Source organism: Ixodes scapularis, unplaced genomic scaffold, assembly GCF_016920785.2.
Source record: "Ixodes scapularis isolate PalLabHiFi unplaced genomic scaffold, ASM1692078v2 PGA_scaffold5__190_contigs__length_132052651, whole genome shotgun sequence".
In the NCBI taxonomy this organism is placed as follows: Eukaryota; Metazoa; Arthropoda; class Arachnida; order Ixodida; family Ixodidae; genus Ixodes; species Ixodes scapularis.
Window position 1 is genome coordinate 75,847,270 of NW_024609880.1, and position 25,387 is coordinate 75,872,656.

General features: G+C 50.3%; 1 protein-coding gene across 12 annotated transcripts in view; it reads left to right on the forward strand.

Moving 5' to 3' along the window:
- Window positions 1–25,387, forward strand: part of LOC8036906 (disks large 1 tumor suppressor protein) — a 645,442-nt gene that overhangs the window by 599,657 nt on the left and 20,398 nt on the right. For all 12 annotated transcript variants that reach the window (XM_042293831.1, XM_042293829.1, XM_042293830.1 and 9 more), the window contains 2 exons: window positions 17,628–17,784; window positions 18,333–18,435. In XM_042293831.1, coding sequence (XP_042149765.1) covers window positions 17,628–17,784; window positions 18,333–18,435 — 260 coding nt within the window. The remainder of the gene's footprint in view (window positions 1–17,627; window positions 17,785–18,332; window positions 18,436–25,387) is intronic.

The window sequence follows — 25,387 nt, forward strand, 5'->3', positions numbered from 1 at the left end:
TGCGTTTTAAATTGAACGCAAAAATGCTCTTAGTGCTTCTCGCTCCGGCGCGTTGAGCTCTTTTATAAGGGCTTGAAAATGGAATGTCCTCCCGGGGAAACGCGGGTAATGCATGATCTTGCATTTCTGGAAATCCGTAAAAATAGTGACAGCGCGCCTTTAGGATTAACCTTTTTTTTTTTTTTTTAGGCCGGGAAGAGGGGAAGCGGGTGCAGAAAGGAAGGGGGGATGTTTCACCCCCATACTTCATCTCACACTTTGTGTGTGCCACTACAAAAGTCAGGCTTAGCTCCTCGAACTGTCTTCGCAAAATGGTATAAAAAAATCGCGAAAATTCTAGGTCACTTTTCTGGAAGCTAACGCGGCAGCAGCTGTTCCACAAAACCACTGAGAGTGAGTAGTCAGTATCGAATATCCTCAGAGTTTCCACCTTTAACCTTTTTTCCGGCTAATCTTCATAACCTACCGCGTTTGAAACAGATTTTTTTATATATCACTGGTTTATTAAATATATCGGAGCTCAGATCAGTTGTCAGTTCAGGAGTCTTATATATAAGCCTTATATATAAAAGCCTTATATGTTTATATAATAGTTTTTTTTTTTTTTTTTTTTTTTTTTTTTTTATTAGGGAAGTATGCCGTTCGCGCTCATTGTATGCGGAGAATTCTGCCGCTCGTGCTTTAGATAGGAAAAGTAAGGCGCAGCTCGCCTTGAATGAGCTCAGGCGTAACCTTTCGACGCCTGGCCATTTCTGAAAGCCATTCAAGTGTTCCGCCTTCGCGCCGATAAGATTCTCGCTGTTTGCCGGACAGAACTCGCTTTGACTTTCTATGCACAATGCGGGATATCGATCGTCTTTGCAGCGATTTCTTTTTTTGTGTGTGTGAAAAGGTGTTGAAGCTAACTTTTTGGCGCAAAAGCGGCTCACCGCGGAATATCGTCATACTTTGCCGCGCATACTAGCTTGCACATGTGCGTCGTCGCTTTTTACTTTGTGGGGCAGACAGGCTGTTCGGTTTATCATTTTATAGATACGTTGTTCAAAAAGGCAACTGTATAGAATTTCCAGCTCTAACCTATTCACCGCGTATCCAATCGCACCTAATCATTCTACGTTTGATTTATTTTTATTTTTACTGCAGTAACGTCTCTCGCGTCTGTACCACCAGGCTGCTTTGAACGAAGGGTTCAAGGTTTAGCACTTTTGTAGCATTTAAACATAAAAAAATAAGCTCTTTTCTTTCTTTCTTTCTTTCTTTTTTTTTTTTTTGGAAAGGGGGGGGGGGGGGCAGTGAACATTTTGGTTTAGAGAACCCTGACTGCTCGCTTTCTTGCGTGCTGTGCTCTCTTAAGTTTTGGAGACGCTGGGAATGGCCATGGCTATTTACTTGATCTTCACTTTTTTTTACATTTTTATTACTTGGTGTTGTAACGTGCTCTGCTAAGATCTCTCGAGCCATCGGCTGTGCAGAAAAGTCGCGCATACACTGCTTGTACCCAAGTCCAGTGGTGAGTAGACAGTGGTTTGCATCGAAAGCTCAGCGTCATGCCTACAACGCTCTAAAGAGAAGCGACATGTCGTGGTTCTTTCTAGCACTGGAAAGGTTACGAATGACGCAGCGCTATTCGCACAGCTAGGTCCCTCTATAGACCTTTCCAGCGATTATCACCCTGGCGAAAAATGCTGAGAATGTCGCTACCTTTTAGAAGCACGATAGGGCGCCATTTATCTACCAACTTTACTCGTGCGTAAGCAGTATGTCTCGCACTTTTGGCATATACGCGAAAGTCCAGAAAAATATAAGAATATTTCTTTCTACTGCGGAGCACTTCGGTCATACCTGACAAAATGATCGTACGTAGAATATACGTGACGGCCACGTGGTTTGTGTACCAATGTGGGCCACGTGACTGCATGACGTTACGTCTCGCTAAATTTGGGGGGGGGGGGGGAGGGGGGAGGGGGGATAATGATAATGATGTGTTGCTCAATTTTCGAGAACGTATATTGCGTAGAAAGGTATATTCTATAGAGACGAGTGCTTTGCTTAGTTCAAGGCCACGTGGCGTATGAACTTGTCGCTAACTCTCGACAATGGTGTTTACCTGTGGCCGTGTACAGTGGAGCGGCTCGGTATAACGTGCGGCGCTCACTGAATCGATTGCGAGCGAGGCTCTTGGAGCCGCCCTGTCAAGGTTCTTAATTATCCTACGACCGCTACTGCCGCTGTTGTTCCGAAGCGAGGCGTAGAGCGGGGCCAGACGCGAGGTCGTTTCTGTGCCCTTGTCTGGTGCACCCGTGTCTCGTCGTTAATATGGACCCCGTTAATAGACAAACTATTCGGGGACAAACTGAGTAAATAAGTGCATCGTTGTCTCGTTATTATAAACGACTAACGTTATGCACGATTCTTTTTATGGGAGGAACACAACTGTACGCTCCTTTTCAATCTACGATGGGTAGTGGCATAAGCCACCTCATCAGGCAATCCCCGAAGGTCGTGTGGCACAGCATTGGGTTGGCTCCGATGGCTCGTACTGCGTCCGCTGCGGTCCATCGTCAGTTGGAACAATCTAGTGACGGGTTTTGCCTAATCAAGGCGCCGTACGAACGAGCTATAAGCCGGTACGTGATTCCGGTTCGAAAGCGCGTCGAAATACAAGCTGCAGCGGATATTCGGCCTCCAGCCCAGTAGAGCTCTTTTTTTTTGGGTGCGATCGACCACGCTTGCCGGAGTATAGTCGGCGACATAAAAGAGCACCGGCTGGTATTCGACTCTACCGAAGATCGGCCTTTCTTCGGATTTAAGACGAGCCGACGCTGAGTGCTCGTCGACGGCCCAATTGGCCCCGGCGGATGCCCCTTGGGCAACTCCGAAGGGGGGCACAGTAATTACGGGATTGTGCGATCCACATACTTCCCCGATCCTAGTTTTTTTAGTTACGTTGCTGGCAGAGCCTCTCGCCGTGCGTGCGTCTGCGTTTCACCGGCGCCCAGAGCGACGCTAACGAGGAATCGATTACGTGCGGACGGACGGTGTCGGAAACGGTTCACCGGTGTATTCGCGATGTAAATAGTACAGCCACTGACAAGATGAGGATGACAGGGCGCCTTTTACCGATTGCCTTCCGCCGTGCTTTGGCTGCGCGTGCAGGCTAGAGGCTCAGGAGATGACGGAGCGTTGTCGAAGGTCGGAAGCTTGCGCTGGATTGCGAGACAACGTCCCTGCCGGCCTCATCCTGCGCATTGGAGGTGAAAAAGCGTTTTGTGAACCCCCTATAAGATACTCTTTTGAGTGAACCTTCTGAGCGGAACGCGGACGCTATGTGTACGGTCTAATAAGCGTGTTACACAGGCATCTTTAACCGCGGTTATTTCAGCTTTAAATGCTGTTACCCGGCACCACAGTTACCGCACCATACTCTCGGACAGCTATTTCGGAAGTAGTGAAGAACGCGCTTGCACTGCTTTGATGGGTGCTCAAGCGCACGTTCGCCCATATAGCCTTGACTGCAAAGCCTCAGAATGCTGTCCGCAAGTATTGTGCACTAACTGTGGCTTAGCGTAACTGCAGTTAAGTGTGCCCGCGTAGAAAAGATAAAAAAAAAAAAGTTTGTAACTATATTTTGTATTGCGTTGGCTCCATCACTCGTGCACCATGACGCTGCGTGCCGTTGAGAGCCTGGAAGCATCGGGTGCTGTTATCGGAGTGCAGAAACAATGTACTGAAACCTCCTCTTAAATGTCCGAAACTCCATCCAGGCTTCGTGAGTCTTGCGCGTTTGTGCTTAACCTTTCCCCCTGCCGGAGGTATGTTTTTACTGAGCGCGGGGGTGCTTGTTGATGGCGCGTAGCCTTTGTAATGAAGTAATATTAGAAAACAACGTAACAGATTTAACGAGGAGCCACACTTCGTTATTTTTAACCTTTATTTATTTTTTTTATTTTATTTGGCGTTTAGATTTGTTCGAGACTCGTGCGTTTTACTAGTTGCTTGGGTGTTTTAGTCTACTTCGCCTTAATCTTCCCCAAAGGTTGCTTATCTTCTGATGCTGCACCATCAACCTTAACAAGAGTGGTGGCTTACAGACGTGGACTGTGTGTGCGGTTAAATGTGCGAAAACTCCAAAGTGTTTTTTTTTTTTTTTCTTTTTATGTTGTAAAGTGCGCAAATTGTTTTGTCTGTGAAAGAAGACCAGGAATATGGAGGATGCGGAGGATGGGGATGATGGATGCTTGAAAAGGAGTTCGCATCGGCGTCGCCATTGAATATGTTTTGCTACCTGGAACATCTGCACTAGCTTTATGTACAATGGTATTTTTCGTGTGTGGCTTTCCTTTGTCGAAGCACTTCCTTTGTTTTATCGATGGTGATCCTCCTTTGCAGGCCTCTTCCTCGAGATCGATTTTCGCTTCTTGGGCTTCTGGCGTTCGATCCCCGCTCCATTGTGTAGCGAGATAAAAAAGAATAGTGATCAAAGAAAGTAATCGAAGCAGCATCTGCGACACGGTTGAGGGAACGACCCGGTCCACAAACTTTATGATTTGCACACGTTGAAAGAAACGCAGTTCAAAAGGACAAGGACTAATAAAAGGACAAGAAGAGCGCCTGAGTCTTGTCCTTTCCTTGTCTTAAGCCTGGTTCAGACAGTTGCGTTTGACTGCGTTTTACTGCGTTGCGGCAGCGAGAAACCAGGACATCCCTGCTACTTATATCGGGTGCTAAGATGATTCTTTGAATTGGATTGCACGCTTCACACGAAGCACAGATGTGCCGGTGACTCGCTTTCGGTTCTCGACGCAACGCAGTCAAACGCAAGTGTCTAAACCGGCCTTTACACTCCGTTTTGTACGAGCCCTATACTCTGTTTCACCTATATGATGTACCGCAGGAAAGGCTACAGGCGCGAGCTCCTTGCTCTAAGGCGCATCTCGGCGGGACAAGCTCTCGTGACTTAAGAACAGCTGCCAACGCTGTGAGCTCGCGCTTCTAGCCTTCGCTGCGGTACAACAGAAGGTGAAACGGAGTATAGAAGCCAATTCAATTGTCGTGTTGGTGTCACGTGACCTTCGGGCGGGGGCCGATGACGCGCGGAGAGCGTGTCACGTGACAAGCTCTGGATTGGCTAAGATGGCTCGTAGCTTCCGCTTTTGACGAGTCTAGCGTGTCGCGTTATGGTTCAACGTTGCTTGTATCGGTACCATAGCACGGACCGCCACTTCGAAGTATTTGCAGTGTCTCAAAGAAACTAAGGCAAAAGCAGACAATTTTTTTTTTAACGTGACACAGAATTGTATTTAACATTGTAAAAAAACTTTTAGGTACCCTACGCTACGCAGTTAGCACAAACTATCACCGGTGTTTCCCACTTTTTTTTTGTTAGAAGAGAACGATGTTTAGGAAACTGTTAATGCGAGTATCCAACCTAAGCGGTAGATTTTAGTGCGAGTCGATACATTGCTGGGGAAAATAGCAAAACGCGCGATGTCGTGTTTGCGCTAACAGTGTCGCGTAATGTACGCATACCGCTGCACAATCAACGCTAACATAGTAAATCAATAAATTTAGTGGCCCCCAAAAAAGTGGTGTTATTTTGTTTTATTTTTATGTTTGAAAAGTTGTTATTTTTAAACAAGCAATTCGGTAAAGAGTGCTTCCGTTGGGCACCAACTTACGAGGCATCAATTTGTTCTTATACATTAAATTCTGCATGGCCCTTGCGTAAAAATGTCAATATTGTGTTTCGTGCTAGCTGTGTCACGCACAGTAAGAAAACAAGTTCATTGCTCGAACATTTAAACAAGGCCTTTCTTACGCTTTCTTACGCCAAATAGACGTTTTGTGAGTACGCTCTATTACTGGTGGTTCATAAAATAATCTAGGTTGTTTATTTAGAGGAAGGAAGTGGTGGTGAGGGGAGGGGGAATTGAATACAAAAGACGACTCAGGGAACCTTGAACTTTGTAAATTTTTCGCTCCACCTATAATCCTGAGCTAATTAAATCACTTTTGCTTTGTCTGTTTTAGAACTTGTTAACAGTCGCGAAAAAGGCCAAGATGAGCGAAAAGTCAGATGCCCCTGTTTATTTGAGCAAGAAGCTTATTTATGCGAGATAGAACTGAAAATGCGTACGTGTGTAACCGTAGCAATCTCCGACCAAGCCTGAACCTCACTTTTTCGCCATTTCATCGAAAGCCGTTTCACCGAATGAACGGACACTTCATCGAACGCCGTTTCATCGAACGCCGTTTCATCGAACGCCGTTTTATCGAATCGCCAAGGGCCGCTTCATCGAATTTCTCAGTTATGGCTCTGTACCGAGTTTTGGGGCATAACAGTGCTTTATAGATGTTTCACCTTGCATTTGTTAAGACTAAGGTAGTCACTTGAGAAATTGTTTTGAAGGTGGTGTCAAATTACTAAAAATAAAAGCAATTGACATAAAAAGAAATAAAAACAATTGGGTATGCTAATTACTGAAAAGCCTTACTCATGTACATACATGGCTGAAACCACGACGCTGCAAATAAAGGACAGACACTTAAAACACTCTTAAGCGTCTGTGCTTTCTGTTTTTGCCTCATTTTTAATTGTTTCATGTGACATGGAGAGGGGTCATTTTTTCATGGAGGCTTTCTTCTCGAAGCAGGATATGTTCACGATGGAACTTATCTCGCCACTGCACTTAGTGATATAAAAGCAGAAACAAAAGAAAAAAAAAGAGAGAATGAGATGAAGTTGTGTATAAAAATTAAAGTAAATTCCAAAGTATTCCAGACTGTAACATTGTTCGATGAAAAGGCGTTCGATGAAACGGCTTCTATGAAACGGCGTTCGATGAAACGGCGTTCGATGAAACGGCGTTCGATGAAACGGCTTCGATGAAACGGCATTCGATGAAACGGCATTCGATGAAACGGCATTCGATGAAACGGCGTTCGGTGAAATATCCGGACGCACTTGTGGCGGTACGCGTGCATTACGTGGCACTTTTAGCCCGATCGCGACATCGGCGCTTTTTACTATTTCTGCCCAGCAACATGTATTGTCTAGCACTGAGCTCTGCCACTTAGGTTGGATAGTTGCATTGACAGTTTTCTAAATATCATTTATTTCTAAAAAACAAAATCAGAAAAACCGGCAATAGTTTGTCCGTGCTAACTAAAATGTGTTTGCACAGACAAATTACAAACGCGTATTATGTTAAAAAAAGGCTACAGTTGATTTTTTATTTTTTTATTTTTAATGCCTCAGAAATACTTTAAAGTGGCAGCACGTGCTATAGCGCCGATTTAAGCAACGTTGAACTATAACATCTGACGCTTCGATAGCCGCACTCGATCAAGAATGCTCACAGAAAGGTTATAGCTTATAAATTGTTGTAGGGTGCGGTTATCCAAGAGCTAAAGACGATCCACTAGAACCTTTTAGTACCGACACACACCATAGCTGCCTTCTCACCTCATGTGGTTGCTGGGATGCGTAAATATAAATGTCACATACATTCGTTGGCCATCATATAGTGTGAGTTACGCACACAATGTTTGTGCTCGCTGCTAGAAAACAGAGACCTTCTAGAAGATGCCCGCGCCTGGTACATCGTTCTCTTCTCCATCGATCCCAATTTGAGGCAGGTTTGAGCGTGATAAGCCGTTTTTTCTTGAAGATGGAATGTTTTGTGAAGATGTGAGTCATCCTTACATATTCAAGTCACCACTTCTCGCGCATGTGTTTTGAGCTCCTTGATCAACCGAAAATATCTATGAAACGTTCCTTCAATGGGTGCGGGGATGCATCGCAGCTCTCAAGTATGCGTTTACTTTGCCACGGGCTAAACTAAAGACCTTCGACAGCGGAAATTCGGTGACTGCGCGGGCGCAGCCTTGCAGCTCCGTAAAACCTACACCCGAGGGGCTAGGCTTGGTGAGCGCCAAAAAATGGGGCAGATTACGCGATAGGAGCTGAAGCTACCTCTAAGTCACGAGGTCGCTGCTGCTGCACCGATCGCCCGTCGCTCAGAAAGGGGATTTTCTCGGCTTATCCTCTCAGAAGAAGCCGGCGCAAAAGGGGACCTTTCCCCTCGCCTCGCCGTGCTACAATACAAGAAGAAAGAGGGCGAGGAGGACTTTCCGCCAGGCGGAAGAATATTTCTGCTGGTCCTCCTTTAAGATGAACAGCGGAGGACGCTATGTACGAGCTCTATACTCTGCTTCACCTTATGATGTACCGCAGGAAAGGCTACAGGCGCGAGCTCCTTGCCCTAAGGCGCATCTCGGCGGCACAAGCTCTCGTGACTTAAGAACAGCTGCCAACGCTGTGAGCTCGCGCTTCTAGCCTTCGCTGCGGTACAGCAGAAGGTGAAACGGAGTATAGAAGCCAATTCAATTGCCGTGTTGGTGTCACGTGACCTTCGGGCGGGGGAAAGCGTGTCACGTGACAAGCTCTGGATTGGCTAAGATGGCTCGTAGCTTCCGCTGCAGTCCATCTTAAGCTGAAAGGGGAGTGTAATCCTCGTCGTTTTCCGCCGCGTTTATCACAAACTTGAGACGCTTCGCGCTTTTTCTCGTTTGGTTGAAAGGAGACACGAACCATTACCTTCCAACGGTTGTTTACGGACCCTTGTATTTGCGATCCATGTCTTTTGTTTCCCCGTGGCGTCCTCGCTCAGTCGTCAAGTCCCGTGAACGTTACGGGGGATTGCAAGAGACGGGACGGCATGTCTCGCTGTGTCGACGCTCATTTGCGCCTTTGCCCTCCGGGCTGCTGCCGTGCTTGGGCCACAGAAAGGATGCGAAAACACTCGGTTCCCTTCCTTTTCTCTCTCTTTTTTTTTTTTTTTTTTTTTTTTTGGGGGGGGGGGGGGGGGGGGCTTTTCAGGGATCTATTTAGCTCAGCGAGATGCGCGGTGGCGTGTCTGAGTGCCCGCCGGCGGGCGAACGTTTACTCGAGGAAACGTGCAGTGCTCTGAACGGCTCCTGGTTCTCCTTTCGAAGTTTCTCGCTTTTGCACGCCCGGAGATTCAGATTTCGAGCGGAGTTTATAAATGCCGTACGTAAGTGCCGTAGTAACGCCGAGTTGAAAAGAAAAAAAAAAAAAAAGAGCGTTCAGACGTGCGTTTTTTTTTTTTTTTTTTTTTTTTTTTTTTTTTGGGATGGACGGAAGAAGGGTTTGGTGCGTTCTCCTCTGCTACGTTTCATTTTCTCTCTTCGCTTCCTCTCTCGCGTATCCTTTTCCAGCGCGCGTCGCGTATTCCAAACGAGGGCTTCGTGAACGTTCCGCTGCAACTCGCGTTCAATCCGTCCGTACACCCTAAGCGAACGCTTACCCAGCACTCGTGCCCAATATGGGCCCTGCCCTTACCCTCACTAGGGTGGCCAGTATGCGCTGTGCCCCTTCCTGTAGTGAGCCTCCAGCTCTGAAGTTTCCTGAGACGGGTGGCGCCGCGCTACGGCGACTTCTGGCACCATTGGGGCGGTAGGGATCCGGTCAAGCGGTGCTGCGATGTGACCTCCATGACCGGTCGAAATACCAGCTGATATTTTGACTCAGCCATCAGTGGCCTGCAATCGAGGACATCCCAGCTGATTCGGTGACTGATTGCTCTTCTTACGCGTCTTTATTTGTCAGTAAACTTTACATAGAAATACACCTTGGTGTATTTTTGTCTCGAATGCCACGGTTATGTACCTGATGATTAACCTTTATCAGAGCGTTTGCGTCAATATGTATATTGCCCGACAACCGATCAGTTGAACATCCCACGCGTTACCAAGGGCAGCAGCTATACCCTCAGCTGCATTACAGCATTCCTAGTAAATTGTTGGCTTTTCAAGTTGTTTTTCGTGTACCTTTCGAATCAATTATGCTTGCACGAAACATGGAGGCTCTGTATAAATGTAGTGCGAGCATGGCAAGGTAGAAGTCAGCTGCTGTCTTCCGAAAGGCGCACCCACATGGAAACGCATCTCAGACGCTGTGTGTACGTGTTCTTTAGAGGCGTTTGTTAGGCCGCTCAAAAAGAAACTAAATAATTGAGTTTATATTCATTTGTCGATTAAATATAATTCAATTAAAGGACAGAGAGGGACAGAGATCTACAATCAACGATCGACCAATAATCGGCTACGAAAAGGCAAGAGAGAACCATCCCTTTGTGCACTTTAATCCATCTCAACAAAATTCTTCTCACTCTGGCTTTGGCAATCACGAAAGTCCATCTGAATACCTTGATCACGCCTCATGAACAGCGCCCGAAACATCGCGACCGCCAAGGCGATCGTACACAAACTACGGACCCGCTTTGCTCGCGTGCCCGCGTCGGCGGCGTCAGTGCGGATCGTAGATTATCTCGGATAAGACCCTGCAGAAAATCGGGCCTGACTCGCGACCGGCTTATAAACGGATTCTTTTCAGAATTCTCTAACCGTCAGTCTTCTTTTACGTACGAAATTCTAGAGCAACTAACGTAAACTGGGGGATCTTCAACCTGCCTGTCAAAACCCTGGTGGTCAAAAACTCGGGTGATAGATGGCCCTAGCATACAACGAGTGGTGGCGTCGCATGGTCACTGCTGGAAGCTCGTAGCTTCCCCACAGTCACCGGTCGCGTTGGGGACGATGTATCCAGTGTCAATCGCCGACCTCGGAGGCTGCGTGTCCGTTTCGCGCATCGATGCGGGCGAGCCGTTCTCACGCGCTTAATTTCGCGTGGCTCTCTGCTCGTCAACAAGGCGGGAGGAGAGAGGGAGGGTGGTGATTGGGTACGGAGACGTGCCACTAACGATGCCCCGGGGGATCCTCTTCGTCCTCGCTCGCTGCGGTGTCGGCGTTTGCCGCTGGCGTTGCTTTTGTTTTTTGCCGCCGATGTCGCTCGGCTGGTCGTGTGTGTACCCTTTGTTCATCGCGCTGGTGGGAAAAAAAAGCCGGCGGGAAGGGGGCGAGGGACTGCGCTGGTGTTAGACGGAGGAAGATCTGGGTGGAGAGGAGCGCGGCATCGAGTGACCCGGCGGTGCGTTCGGGTTTCGGTCGATGGGCGGCGCTCCGTGCTCTAACGAGTGGTTTGGGAGGCCGGACCTCCTTTGTTTCGCGAGCACTTGACACAGATAGACTCGCCCGTGCTGCTCGGCGTAGCCCTGCTCCGTTCGCCCGCCAAGCTGACAGTGCGGTCACGTGCTAGTTGGGCCACGTGATCACTCTCCCACCCATACACAGCGAACTTCATCAAACGCTCGCGCAATGCAGCGCACAGAATAATTCTCCCTTCCTATTTTCCACCGACAACCATATAGCCGACAAGGAAAGAAGAGCGGGGTTAGATGATAAAAGGGGGGCGGTTCATTGGTGCGGCGAGCGCGTAGCCCGCACCGCACTGCCAGCTTAGGGGTAAACGGAATATAGTAATGGCAGTGTTGTTGTTGTTTATTTTTATAATTTTTGTTTGTTTTCTTTTTTTTTGGGGGGGGGGGGGGGGGGGGGGGCAACGCACGTGCGTGGTGTGCGGAAACTTGTACCGCGTTCCCTCGCTGGAAGGTCGTGTGTGGCTTTAGAGTTTGTAACGAGCGCTCGTTCGGGAAAATATGGAGTGTTCTTGGATGCGCACCGGTGTCATTGTTGCTAAAAGTGCTTTAACGCGAAAGGTCGCGGAGATCCCTGCCGTGTACCCACGGCGACTCGGGCGTCGTCATCCCCATTGTTACGTGCGGGTAGCGCGCTGTGCTGGGAACGGCGTCATTTTAAGTATCCTTTGCCGCTACTTGCCTGGACTGGGTCCGTATTACCTTGAGCGTCGACGACACGCGATGGTGCAATCAAGGCGTTAGTCTTTGCCCGAAGCTTCTTTTAATGACCTTCGATGTCGCGTTAATCACGCAAAAAAACATCTCAAGCCTTTTTTTTTTTTTTTTTTTTGCCTTATTTTGGCAGTTTTGACACTATTATTTAGTGTTGTCTGAAACCAGCTGGAACAATGGTTTGCACATCTAGTGGCCACAGCCCAGTTCGCACATCGTGGCGGCGGCTCGTCCATCCCGTGGCGACAAAATAATTTACACACCTCAGTGCAGACTGTGCTGATTTCTCCGTATATGTATCGTGAGGATAGCTCGCGTTACTAGGGAGTTATAGGGAACCGGAGGGCCCATCGGACCATATCGGATTGCAGTAACGTCACGTTGATTTTTTATAGCCTAAATTTTTAAATGTCCACGCCTATTTCTTATGTCTTAAATGTGTTTCTAATTTTCTTTATCGCTGGTCCTTTTCAAGCTCGTGTGGGTGACATAGAAACGCGTACTTTGTAGCGCAGTCACGGTAACGACAAAAACAATTAACTCGCGCATTTGGTATCACTGAACGTCCGAAAACGGTCGTCTTTGTCCGAACGACCGGTCCTAATTACTTCTCACCAATATCTCCGAGTTAATAGTTTCTTTCCCGGACATTAGGTAGCTCCTAGTCCGAGCTGCGATCCCACTTCCAAGGTTCCAAGCTCTTTACTGACTCTTGAGGCCGTCTCTGGGTTGCTGCGGGCAGCCTTCCGTCTTTCTGCGAATTTGATTACCTTGCCTCACCCTCTCCTAATACCTTCCGTTTTCTTTTATTTCCGGGTAACGAGTTCTTAACGAAGCGAGCGACGAGTGGTAATTGGGGAGTGCGGGCTCGCTGGAATTAAAACGCGGGTCTAAGCTCCCTTTGTTCGCGCAGCAGCCGTAATGAGGGCTTTCTCTTGTATTGTCGTCGATTTCAGCCGATAGTCGGAGAGAGAGATAGGAGGGGGAAAGAGAGTGTGTGTTGCGCGGTTGTCTCTCTGTGTGTGTATGTGTGTATGCGCGCTTGTGTATGCGTCTGTGCGTCCGTGTGTGCGTATGTCTGTGTGTGCGTAAGTGTTTTTTTTTTTTTTTTGGGGGGGGGGGGGGGGTGAAGGGGGAGCGAAGGGTGCGGGTGAGCTTGCGCTTTTCGCTCCGATGGCGCAGTCGCTCCCCCCGTATTTCCCCGTTGTGTGCGCACGAGGGGGCGCTTTCCAAGTGCTCTGTCCATATACGCGCGGAGAGCCACGCCAGTTGGATCTCTCCCGGTGCACTCGTCGGTGTGGGTGGCACTGCTGCCACCGCCAGAAGAGTCCAATCTGAATGCAAATGAGCGGCGCGGTGACTGCGTGCGCTGTGCCCGCTTTTTCCCCGGAAATCTCGGCACGGGGAGTGCGCGCGTCAGTCCCACGTGGCGCTGTTTTGCGTGCCTCCCAATTGCCTGCTATATATTCTCCGTCGGTGTTTGTGTGTGTGCGTTTTTGTTGTCATTTTTGCATATATTTGTATACGTTAATCTTGCTCTTAAGGGTGGAATATATAAACATGTCGGGCGAAATATTTTTCTCATTTTTTTTTCTTTTTTTCTTTTTTTTTTGTCATTGTTTGTTTTTTCGTCTTCTGCGTAGTAAGGGAAGATGTTGGACCCGCTCTCAACACCGTTTCCGGTCGATCTGATAACTTTGTGTCGATTACTTTATGCATATAAGGTATATGCGAATCTCTTAACTTGTTTCCAAAGCATGGGTCATGAAACTTCGTCGATTGAGGGGATTGCTAGGACGGAATCATTCGGAAATGCATTAACGCGGTTATTCGTGCGGGCTTGTTAGTGGATTTCGTGTTGTATTTTGAAGAGATTGGCTGTCGTAGACAGAATGCCGAAAAAGATTTCCTCGCGGGCACTCATCCAGCAATTATCACTGGCTGAAGCATTGACCATTGTTTTTATTTGTCACGTGAGTTCACAAAAACACATGAACGAGCCGGGTGAAGCCTGAGGGATGTGCGTGGAACCACTATTGCCGAATCACTTGTTCTTCAAAACCGTTCTGGCTTTCTACTTTTTCTTCCCCCGTGTCATTGTGTCCGACGAGATGTCCTTTGTTGTTTCGCCCAGCTTTTCGGTAATTCCCAAGCTGTAGCCACAGAGACCATTTTTGTTGTCCCGCAATATGTCATCTGCGCGACTAAGCTGAGGCTCCTTCATTTTTCTACCTTGTACAGTTCCGATTTTCTCATCTCTTTTTCTTTGTTTTTAGTTTTTCGTGCTTTCTTTTTTTTCTTCTTCTTTTTACTTGTCCGTTTGATAAGCCACCGGGTGACGGGCGCCTCCCATGGCGCGTCACCGACACATCGCGTGAGCCAAGCGAAGCGCGCGCGGAACGCCTAAAAGTCGTTGATCCCGGTCACCCCCTGACTCGTATACCCCTCCCCTCCACCACCCATTTCCCCCTCAATGAGAGTCAAACCTTTTACCGGCGGTGCTGCCAGCGTCACGAGGATGGGCGACGTCGGTCGCTGGCGTGATCCGCGAGACGTCTATGGCCGGCTGGCTACCCTACCGCTTGCGCTCCTCGCCCCTAAAAAATTTTCGGAATCGATTTTGTCGAGTCGCCGCAGCGTGTGCGTGCATGGCCCAGAACCGGTCACGAAGACCCGCTTCTGAAGGAAACGCCGCCGGGCGTGGAACTTGGGGCCGCCGTGGCGCCGGCGGCAGGCTTCTGTGGACGCTTTCTGCGCGGCGCCTCTTATTGTCCGTTTTGCATTGCGAGGGAACGCGGAGGACGTGAGGAGATGGGTGTAACCCCCAATCAATTGCGGTGGGAGGGTCACGTGGCCTTCGTGGAGCGCCGTGACGCCGTACTCGCGCGATGCGTTCACGGCACTGATTGGCTCGGATAGCTCGTATTGCGTCCGCTGGAATCGATCGTGTAAGGTGAAACGGGGCCTTTGAAGTTCCTAAGACTATAGATTTCTGGGGAGTTTTGAAGGGGCCCCCCCGCGGGGCACTTCTGCACGCGCAGTTGTAGTGTGATTGTGGGCTCAATATTTACTAAGCGGGTCAAGCTCTTTTGACCGAGTTTGGCCTCTCGAACGTTTTGGGGGCACGAGTTCGGAGGATCTCGAAGAGGTGGTCGGCATGCTCTTGAGTGTGCGTCTAAATACGCACTCGAAAGAAACGAGAAACGAAACAAAAAATATTGGGTCGCCGAGTCTGTTAGCTCATCGCAGCTGGTTGCCTTTGGAGCAAAAGCTCCTCGCGTTGCAGAACGCAGTCCTGCTCGGTCGTGCATCAGCCTAAGAGTCGTACTACGCTGGTTGTAAATTTATATTCTGCATCGTGAATTCACGGTCGCCATACTGGGGTAGACGGGCTTCACGTTCAACCGTCTAAACGCCTAACGTCTATTTTTTTCGTAACCGCGAATTGCATTACGCTGGCCCATGACATCGTTGTTGTTGTTGTTGTTTTTTTTTACACAAACAAACGTGAGAAAAATTTTCCGTGATTATGCCATTTCGAGAATTTATTCTTTTTTTTTTTTTTCGTTTTTTCATTCTTGGTTTACAGACACCTGTGGCGCATTGAAGCATTTCAAATTGCAATGGGAAGACAGTCAACGAGAGAATACTGCAAATTTGCAAACCGAAACAAGACTAGCTCGTTAGGCGCAACGCACCGACGACCTACATCGAAATAGTTGTCCCATTCGCCTATTGTTCTACGGTGGACCGTCTTGCGTAACACCATTCAGATTGCGGAGACTTCCCCCGTTTATTAGAAATAAGCCACGCACGAGATGCGGCAGGCTCGCGTTTAAAAAAACTCCTTCCCCCCCCCCCCCCCGCAAAGCAGGACGCCACAAAGACGCGGTTTAAGCCTCGTGCGTCGGGCCTTCTTGGGGTGGGCGCTCTGCTCGAGAAGAATAGAGCCGTTCCTTTGTCATTCGGCGACGGCAGCAGGCTCGTTCAACGTGCTCGCGAAGAATACGCGCCTTTGTCGATCGAGGCCGTTCGTGCCGCAAACAGTTCCGTTCCGCTCAATCGTCACGTGCGCGAAACTATAGCGCGTTCTCGTTCTCGCGGTGCCGCCGGGTGCGGGCATGCGTCGTAAAAGACGTCTCCCGCAGCTGTATGCTTTTGCTTGCGTTGTGGCGCCTGGAACGTGTCTCTGAACCGGTGCCTTGTCGCGTTCCCCCCCTTCAAAAAAAAAAAAAATGGTCCCTCGGTTTCCGCCTGATGACGTCACAGAAGTGTCGTGCTGTCGTCCGCCGCGATCCTGGCGGCGTCCAGCGCAGTGGTCGTGGCAAGCGCCTGTTCTGCTGCAGATCGCTCGATCTAGCTCGACAGTCCACGAAAACTTGGTCAGGAGTTGGGGCTCCGGGACGACAGAAACACGCTAGCTCCTATATGCTTTCTACCGGGACTTCTCGCATCAACCGCCACGACCGCGACGTCCGTTTTCACCTGATACGGTGAACGCGCAGAAGGCCGTCGAAGCTAACCCAATGCCTTGGGAGTGTCGTGTATAGCATGCAACGCGCGTTACATGCACACTTCACGCGCGTCCTAGTCGGCGTCCCGTGACGACGACGCGCGTAGTATTGTCACGTGATACGAGATTAGCGACGATATCAGATTCTTTGCCACACTCTAGTAGATCAGAATTTAATCGGGGATTTGGTTAATTGTTATCTTTACAAGCTTCGACTAGGTGGCGCAAGCCGCCGCCCGATTAACAGGGTTAAGCCACTTCCATCATCCACCCATCGTGATGTGAAACCAAGTCAACCGGCTTTCGTGTGGGGGCCTGACAATTGTGTTTCTTTCGTAGTGTTCCGTGCATTCTTTCGTTGTCGGCGCAAATGACCTGTTACCATTGCGCTTGTTGTTTTCACGTAAAATATATTCTTTATCCGCGTTTTTTCTGTCAAGTTTTTGAGTGCAGTCAACACAACGAACCTATGGGGTCAGTTATGCAGCGCCAACTGCATAACCTCACGGCATTTGTCGTTGTGTTTCTGCTCGTTTGTTCTACCGACCGCCACTGTATAATCGGGCGCGAAGTACTAGAGGTTTTGGTAGATCACCTTCGCTTTCCGCTGCACTCTAAACCCGTCGCACTGCGCGTGCGCAGATTTCTATTGCTCAGATGCTGAACGACTTTGGAGCGTGAGCCACCGAATTTCCGGAAATCACGAAACATCAATATTGTCAATGCTTGTGGGTATGGGGGTCCCCCGAAGTCGGGCACAACTTCACCTTCGACTGCATTTCCTCGGAGAGTTGTCCCCGATGCTTGTTTCTGACCAGATGTCGACTACAAACATTTTCTTTCAATCTTCTTTTTTTTTTTTTTTTAATGAGGCAGAGTGACGTTTAGGATGGGTTGTTAAAGCGCAGATAAAGTGTGTAATTTATTTTTAATATTTGATAACCTCCTCATTTGTCATGGCAGCCTCGGTAGCATACCACTAAATGTTTTCTAAAAATAATCAAACGTAACGTGTATGGCAAAACTTTGCTTAATATTTCAAGTTTCTTTGCACGTGAATTTAGCTCATAAAAAAAAAAAAAGAAAGCCTCCACAAATGCTTTCTTGACTTGCGAATTAGGCTAGATGAGCTATATTCTTGTTTTCTTTTGTGTGTGTGTGTGTGGGGGGGGGGGGGGGGGGGGGGGGGAGGGGTGGAATATGTGCTTGCACGACTCAAACTAAGGCAGTGAGGTTAGTCGTTCGGTGACTTACCCTCTCTCCTTTCGGTGCTGTATGAGAGAGAGAGTGTTGACGAGGGACTCTCCCTTTTCACCTCGTAGGGACCCCCGCAAGGTGGTACTGTCCAAGGGCCCCACGGGCCTGGGCTTCAACATCGTGGGCGGCGAGGATGGCGAGGGCATCTTCATCTCGTTCATCCTGGCCGGGGCCCCCGCCGACGCCAGCGGGGAGCTGCGCCGTGGCGACCAGATCCTCTCCGTGAGTGAACAGGCACACGCGTCCAGATGCGTGCGTCCACGCCGAACACTCTGTGCGTCCTTGAGTCAGTGCGCTTTTATAAAGATCTGTTGCTAGACGACATGCTGTAGAAATAGGCGTTCTTTGTCATCCTATCGGTGAGCGCCTCCGTTGGTGTCGAGGCTCGGTTTCGGCCTCCGGAGCTCGAAGTGCAAAGTTCAAACTCTGAGCAGTCTTTTCGATAGGAGAGTGTGTCGCGCGTGCTTTTTGATCCGTTGATCTTAGCTTTCCCGCACGCTCTTCCTCAAGTTAACGAGTTGGCATTATGCGCGTGTAAACAAAACGAGAGTTATTAGTCTTGAGCTGCGTTAGCGCCACCTAGATAGAAAGCCATAGCGCCCAAGTTTCATCGTCATCTACCGAGGGCCAGCGCGGATGGGACGCGAGTAGCACCAGAACGCTGATTCAGCACTACGGGTTTCTGTCTAGGTGGTTTTGGCGGCGCGGACTCGTGTGCCGTATATCGTTGACAGCGCCGATTTCTCTCTCTTTCTGCGTCCGTCGTCCAGGTGAACGGCGTGGACCTGCGACACGCGACTCACGAGCAGGCGGCGGCCGCCCTCAAGGGAGCCGGCCACACGGTCACCATGCACGTCCAGTACAGGCCCGACGGTACGTGGACGCGCTGCTCTTTTATCTTTCTCTGCTTCGCTTTAGTCGCCTATGAAGATCCTCAAGGTGGCGCAATCTACCTCCCAATCCCAAGGGAGTATTCATCCATCTGCACGTGGACTGCAGAACGCGAGTTGCGCTCCATTTTAGGCGTCTTGCCGTCTCGCATGGAACATCCGAGAGGTGGGATATTTATCGCAACAAATTCTTCCTAATAATGTCGTTTTCGTCTTATCGGGGACGTAAAAATAAGTGGAGTCATCGATCTGGGCTAACTTTATACTGTCTCGGTTTACAACAGCAGCATGTCGTATATAGTGGAGAATGTCGGACCACTCCAGCGGGCTTCCGAGTCGGCGACTTGTACGTAGTCCAGAACTCCCCCTCCTTCTCTGCAATAGTCCCACTTAGTGCCGACTTGATTCGGCTTCCTCTATTCTCCTCAACGAAGCCCCCCGCTCGCTCGCGTGTCTCTCGTGCCGGAATCACGGCGCTTCCATGACCGGCCGCGGCGCCGTCACGCAAAGCCCGCTTACCCGCCTCACTTGGCCGCCGTGCGGGGAAGCCGTTCTCTTGCAGCGATTTGTTTTCTGGCTGTGCGTCTGTACGCGGCGGAGAGCTGCTTCGCTCGCAAGGAGAGGCGCGCCTGCTCGACCATCTTACCGTTTCGGGAATTGATGCGTGGCTATCGCCTTTGTCTATCGCGAGGGAGAGGGAAGAAAAGGAGGAGGGACGGGAGAGTCCCCGAACTGCCGAACTCGGCGCATCAGCCTAATGGCATAGGCGCGGTCGGCCGCGGTGGCCGGCTCGCTTGCTGACGCCTGCGTTGGTTGACGTTTCTGCATTCCGTTTCACCTTATGATGGACCGCGGTGGAGGCTACAAGCCGTCTCGACCAATCCCATGCCGGGAACGTGTCACGTGACGACGCTCCCCTTCCGAAGGTCTCGCGTGACACTCGCACCTCATTGGATGGGCTTCGATGGCTCGTAGCGTCGGTCCATCGTGGTGTGAAGCGGGGTGCGACTACGGTCGTGGCAAGCGCGGTCCCAAATTAGATGACGTCAGGTGTAAATAACGTAGCGCCGGCTTTCGGGGGAGAGATGGATGGGGGAGGGGGCATTATTTTAATGAACGACGTTGTCTCGGGACAATGGACCGCCGGTGTTGCACAAGCCTCCTTCGATGGAAAGCTTTGGGGGAAGTTCAAGACAGGCATTGTTTCGTCGAACTCTGGGGTTGAGTTGCCTATACGTTTTGAGTTTTTTCTGTTCGCTTTCTGCACTCGGTTGCGTCGCGTTCCCGATCTAGGCGTCTGGCACTTATGTGTGTCCTTCGCTCGCTGTTTGCGTGCGAGCAACTATAGTCGGTGGCGGTCTAAGAATTCGGGGTGAACTCCCGCGATCCCTTTTCCAATGTAGCAGAAGCGAACGCCGGAGAGGAGGCAACCTCCTCTCCTGCCTTCGCTCCGCTAAAGTGGAAACGGCTGGGAGGAGCTTCTTCCGAACTCTTAATTTCTCACTGACTCGTGTGAGAACACGCGTGCAGATTTGCTGCTCTCATCCTGCGTAATTCGAGGGTTGTGGATTTAGCGGTGCTGGCAGACTTGGACGGTACTCATTACCAGTAATCAAGTGACTTGTAATCGATTACTCTTTTTGAGTGGTTTTGTAATCGCAATCGTAATTTATGAAGTAATCGCAACCGTAATTGCATTACTTTAGGAAGTACTAAAATTACGTGTTGCTGTTCCATATATGCGGACAAGCGGAGTCGAAACGTGCGAGATTATCCAGGAGGTTCGCGCCCATTCGTGTAGTGGGAATATTCATCGCCAAGAAGTATTCATCCATTAGTTAGTTTCGGGGTGATGAAGCATTCCCAATGGTACTTCACGCTTTTTCTCCTCAGCAACGTTTCTTTGTTTTCTGCTGAAGCTAGTAATACCCAAAACGTACACATGTGCTTTGCTATACGAACGCATAGTTTCTCCAATAAACTAAACTAAAACTTTTTTTTTCTTTTTTTTAAGGATGATTGTAGAATTTCTGTACTCTGCTTGCCTTTTTTTGTGGGGCGGTCTTGTGGCTTTGTTCTCCAGTCTCGGCAAAGAACCTCCTGGCGGCATTTCCGCTCTCGGCGCCGGAAGGAATGTCTTCCCCGCATTTCCTCGCCGTCGACGTCTCTAGAAATTGAACCACTTAATCTTCTCTCTTGTTTTTGTTTATTTGTCGTTGTTTTTTTCCTTCGAAATCTTCGTAGAGCGTGTATTATTGTTTATATTTGGCGGGAGCCGAAAAAGATTTCTCGGCGCGTATATTGTCGGTATACAGCAGTTCTAAGCAAACGCGCCTGCCCGTAAGATATTACGCGTTTTTCCAATTTTTTTTTTTTTTTTTTTTTTTGAAGATTGAATTATGTACGCAGGTTCCGTTCAGGGACATCATAAGCACGAGATGAGGAGAATGTAAAACTCGTTGGAAGCAAGAAAGGGAAGGGAATCGACTGAATATGAAATTGCACGCAGCACCGCGTCCCGAATTGTGCGCAGCGATGGTCCAGAGACGTTGGAGCGGGGCACCGGAGAACGTTTCGCTCGTACGAGCCTCCATAAAACCAGAAGCTTCCACCTCTCGTATAGGGCTGCACAGAATTGCGAACGGTGCGCCTCTGAGCAATTCCGCCGGTGAATTTAGAACTAACATAAATCTCTTTTTTGCGTAGGTTTTATTTTTTTTTTTTTCCCGGGCGGGTTTAAGCGCTGGCCCGTAACGCTTTCTGACCGCCGGCCTCGACATCGCCCTATTGCCACGATTATGGGCTAAGGAAGTGCTTTCCCGCTTGCTGCGTATATTTGTTGATCCGCGCGAGCACTTAGCGTTAAGCAGTCCCGACTCCCGTCCTGTTGTTTTTCCTTCCTAATGCACCTGTTTTCATGGCGCCGCCGCGCTCTGCTAGCATGCGGCGAATCAGCGGACGTCCCGAAGCACCCCGTCGCTTCCTCGGGTATGCGAGCGTGTACGGCTCACGCGCGCCGTAAGGAGACGTCTGCTTATACGCGCTGATTCGGGAAAAAGACCAGTGCTATGTATCCGTTACACGATAGAGAGTTCTTCGTAGATGGCGTTTCTCCCTCCGCTCTCTGGAAACGAATGCGCCGCTACTGAGCACGCGCGCCACCAGCCTCGTCCGCATGCAGCGTTCCCGATCTCGTAGCGAGTTGCGGAGAGCGTTGCGGGACAGCGGAAACGATAGAGTTCTAGTAGGTCGTTTGGGCACTTCCGATGACGATACCGTCCGTGCGCGAACGCGCCGGGCTGTGTCGAGTATCGTTATCGCTGTCATCGGAACGACCTACTAAGATTCCCTATATGCAAAGTCTCCCTGATGACAGTTTCCTTTTCTCTGCTGACACGATCGTCCGAAACGGCACGCGAAATCGGTGAAGGTGAGGCGAAACATACATATTAAAAAAATACCTCTTTTTTTTTTTTTTTTTTTAAAGATTGCAACCGTGATTATTGTTTACTCCACTGACTACGAGCCATTTTGCCAATCAGACCTGTGAACGTATCGTCTGACAACGCGCCTCTAAGGTCACGCGGCACTCACACGGCCTTGGATTGGCTCGAATGGCTCTGAATTCCGCTGCGGCCCATCGTATAACGGAGTGTTTTGTTTTTTTTTTCCCTCGTCGCTGCAGGGCCTAGGACTTTGTCGTTTCAGGCAGTTCGTTTACGACGGTGTACGAAATCCCCGTCGCGGCCTTCGAACGCGAGCTCGGCGCGTCGTTAAGGGGAAGAGCTCTTTGGGCAAACGGCTCGAGGTTCCCCTTCAAGGACGGAGCCCCGTGTCCGACACCGGAGTTATGGGAACCAGGAACGGCCCTTTAGAAGACGGAGGAGACCTAGGGCCTTTTATTCCTCTTTTTGTCCCGCCTCTCTCGTGTGCGTGCCGCGGTGTATGGCTCCGCAATATCGAGCTGAAAAGGTAGCTTTGCAAGACGGAAGGGGGGAAGGAGAGCCCTTAATTGAATTCGGGTTCGCGCACAGCGGCCGAGGGGGAAGCAACTGGCGTTCGTGTGTTGGGGGGATGTGTGCCTTCCGGGTGATGGGCGGGAATCGATGCAAGTTATTCCGGGGTGATACTTCCGAACGGGTAAGGCGGGTCGGTTCACGGCTCACTGGTCGACGTGCTGCCTTTTTTTTTTTTTTTTTCCCTTCTTCGAATGCGTACCTCTTAGCGCTTTGGTGTTCGCGCCCTTGGGATGTAGCCTCGATGACGTCGTAGTGTTACGTGACGACCGTTATCAGCGTGACTCCATGATGTGACATTTGGGAGTTGTAGTAGACCGCGTATGCTATCCCGCTATGCTTACCGCGACCGGAAACGAGACCCGAAATTCTGCAGCCAAGGCTAACGGCACGCGGTCGTTTCCGGTCGCGGTAAGCTTCGGTAAGCTTAGCGCGACGGTGGACGCGGTCTACTACAATAGGGAGTTTTCGTAGATCGTTTTCGCCGTCCCGCAAGGCCCTCCGCAACCCGCTGCGATAGCGGAAACTCCACAGTCAAGGCTATCGGCGCGCAGGCGCAGGTAGCGACTTCTTCGTTGCGGAACGCTTAGCGGAGGGGGCAGCGCGGTCTACGAAAACTCCCTAATTCCCTACTGACTTCACGTGGCACCGTGACGTCAAGCGATACCGTTATGTCTTAGAGGAAGTAGGGAGTTGTAGTAGATCGTTTCTCTCCTCCGCTACGGTATCCCCGAAGAAAACTGTGCATCTGCGCAAGCGCACTGCCAGCCTTCTCTGCATAGTTCAAGGTCTTGTGGCGGATTGCGGAGCGCTATCCGGGTGCTTAGCGGGCTGCGGAAACGCTCTACTACAATTCCCTACTATAAATGCTGCCCGCTTAGCGCGCCTCTGGGACGTACCCTAGAGAGAGGCGGCTATTTTCTTGAACCAGTTCCGCTCCCAGTTTTGAGGGAGTAGCGTTCGCGAAGACCGAGAAGGAGCAGGCGTGGTAAGCAATGAGTAATCGCTGTTCCGTTATCCCGTCACATAAGGAGGGAAAGAGACGTGCTTGCCCGTCCCCCTAATCGAAACACAAGCAACCAAGAGGCACCCCCGCCTTTGACCGTCGCTAATCCCTCGGGGCTATCGCCGCCGCACCCCGCTCTTTCGAATAGGGGGAGGAGGAGGGTTGCTCGAAGGATAATCGCTCCCAGATAATCGCGCGGAATGACGCTGCCCGCCTCGTTCGACGACGTCGGGTGTGGGAACGGTCGGGGACCGGCCTAAACGTCACCGCGCTCATGAATCTTTCAGCTCGGGAAGCGAGCTTCCCCGACCGCCGTCGTTCGCGTCGTCGGTGAAGGCTCCCCGGGTTCCTCTCCGCCCCCGCCCGACTGCGCGTGCGCGATCGATCGCGTGGAGGCTCCCCCTGGTAGTCACTCTCGCATAGCAGCTCGAGCCCGTCGTTCCCTTCGCTGGGTTTCGTGTCCGGTGCTTGCGAGTTGGGGTGCGACCACCCGGCGCGCGTTCTCGAGGGCCCCGTTCCGTCGGTGCGCTCGTCGTCGCTGGATCCCAAAGCCAAGTCCGTGGATTCGAAAGGAACAGGCGGACCGGGAATGCCGCCGCCCGACGGTTGCCCCCGTTCGCGTCTCGGGACCCGCGCGTTTGGTGGTGCAGAAGACTTGGGAGACGTCGTCGCCGCTGGCCTGCTCCGTTCTCGTCGTCGTCTGCGTTGCATGTGGTAGTGTGTGCGTGTGTGCTGGCCGACTGGGAATTTGGGCAGGAGCGTGATCGTGTCGTCGTTGCCCGCCACCGCCGCCGTAGTCGACGGTGGTGTTTCAGATGCCCGCGCGCAGTGCGGATGACGGTGAGGGCTTCTGTCTTTCGTTCCTGCATGTGCTCCGGGTTGTCCTGACAGAACGCGATTCCTTCCTACTCTAGTCCGCTTTGCGTATGCGTTTCTGTAGACTGTGTGGGTAGACTTTGGGCAGGAAACTCAGAAGTGTTCTCCAGTTAAGCTTCGGAACAACGGCTAGCGGCATTTTGGCTAAGAAGCTGCTTTGTCGGCATTTCGAGTCGGAACGTCGGCTTGTGTTGCGAAAATTTCCGAGCAATTCTTTTTGAACCGTCGTGTTTGACTGATCACTCCTTCTTACCCCCCTTGCTATTATTTTCTTTTTATAAATAATCTTAATATTGCTCGGCTTTGTTGATTTTGTCTTCTTTCGAGCGACCATATTCGAAGTTTGCAATAGCCTTGAGCGTCCGAAGATTTTAAAGGCCATTGCATACGTCTGTGGTAGTTACGCCGCCAGTCTCCTTGCCGCGCCGTAAGAACACAACCTAGAAAAACTGGCCCGCGCATCATGTCACGCGTCTCGGCCATAACATTCGCGAATCACGCTGCTACGCGAGGTTTGGTTAATCGCCGGCGGGCACGCCACGTTGCGTTTGTGCTCCGTTTTCCCGATCGCAAGTGGGTATGTGTTTCCAGACAGCGAGAGAGAGCGCATCTCGGGGGGCCTCTCGGCGGATATCTTATCTTTCCTGGGAATCTGGCACTTGGGTTAGATTGTCGCACGTGCGTATGGTGCCGCAAACGCCGATAAGCTGGACGTCTCGACAAAAGTTTGGCAGTTCTGTGTGGAGGCGTGGTGTGCGCGCGCCGTCGCTTGTTCGCTTCCTGTCGCGACGCCGGCTGCCGGCGTTCTGGAAAGCTGGCTGCACCGCTTAGCTCGGGCGTTGGGTGGGAAAGACGCCTTTTGTGTTTTGTGGGGCGGCGCGTTCTCTTTTAGCGATTGCGTGTTTCTCTGGCTGGAAACGAAGCTCGAGCTCTGTTATATTATTTTCTTTACCCTCGGGTTTTTCTTTTGTTTGTTTGTCTTACGAGCTTAATTTACATGTAAGAGGAGTTTGTTTTATTTTACAAGCTTAATTTAC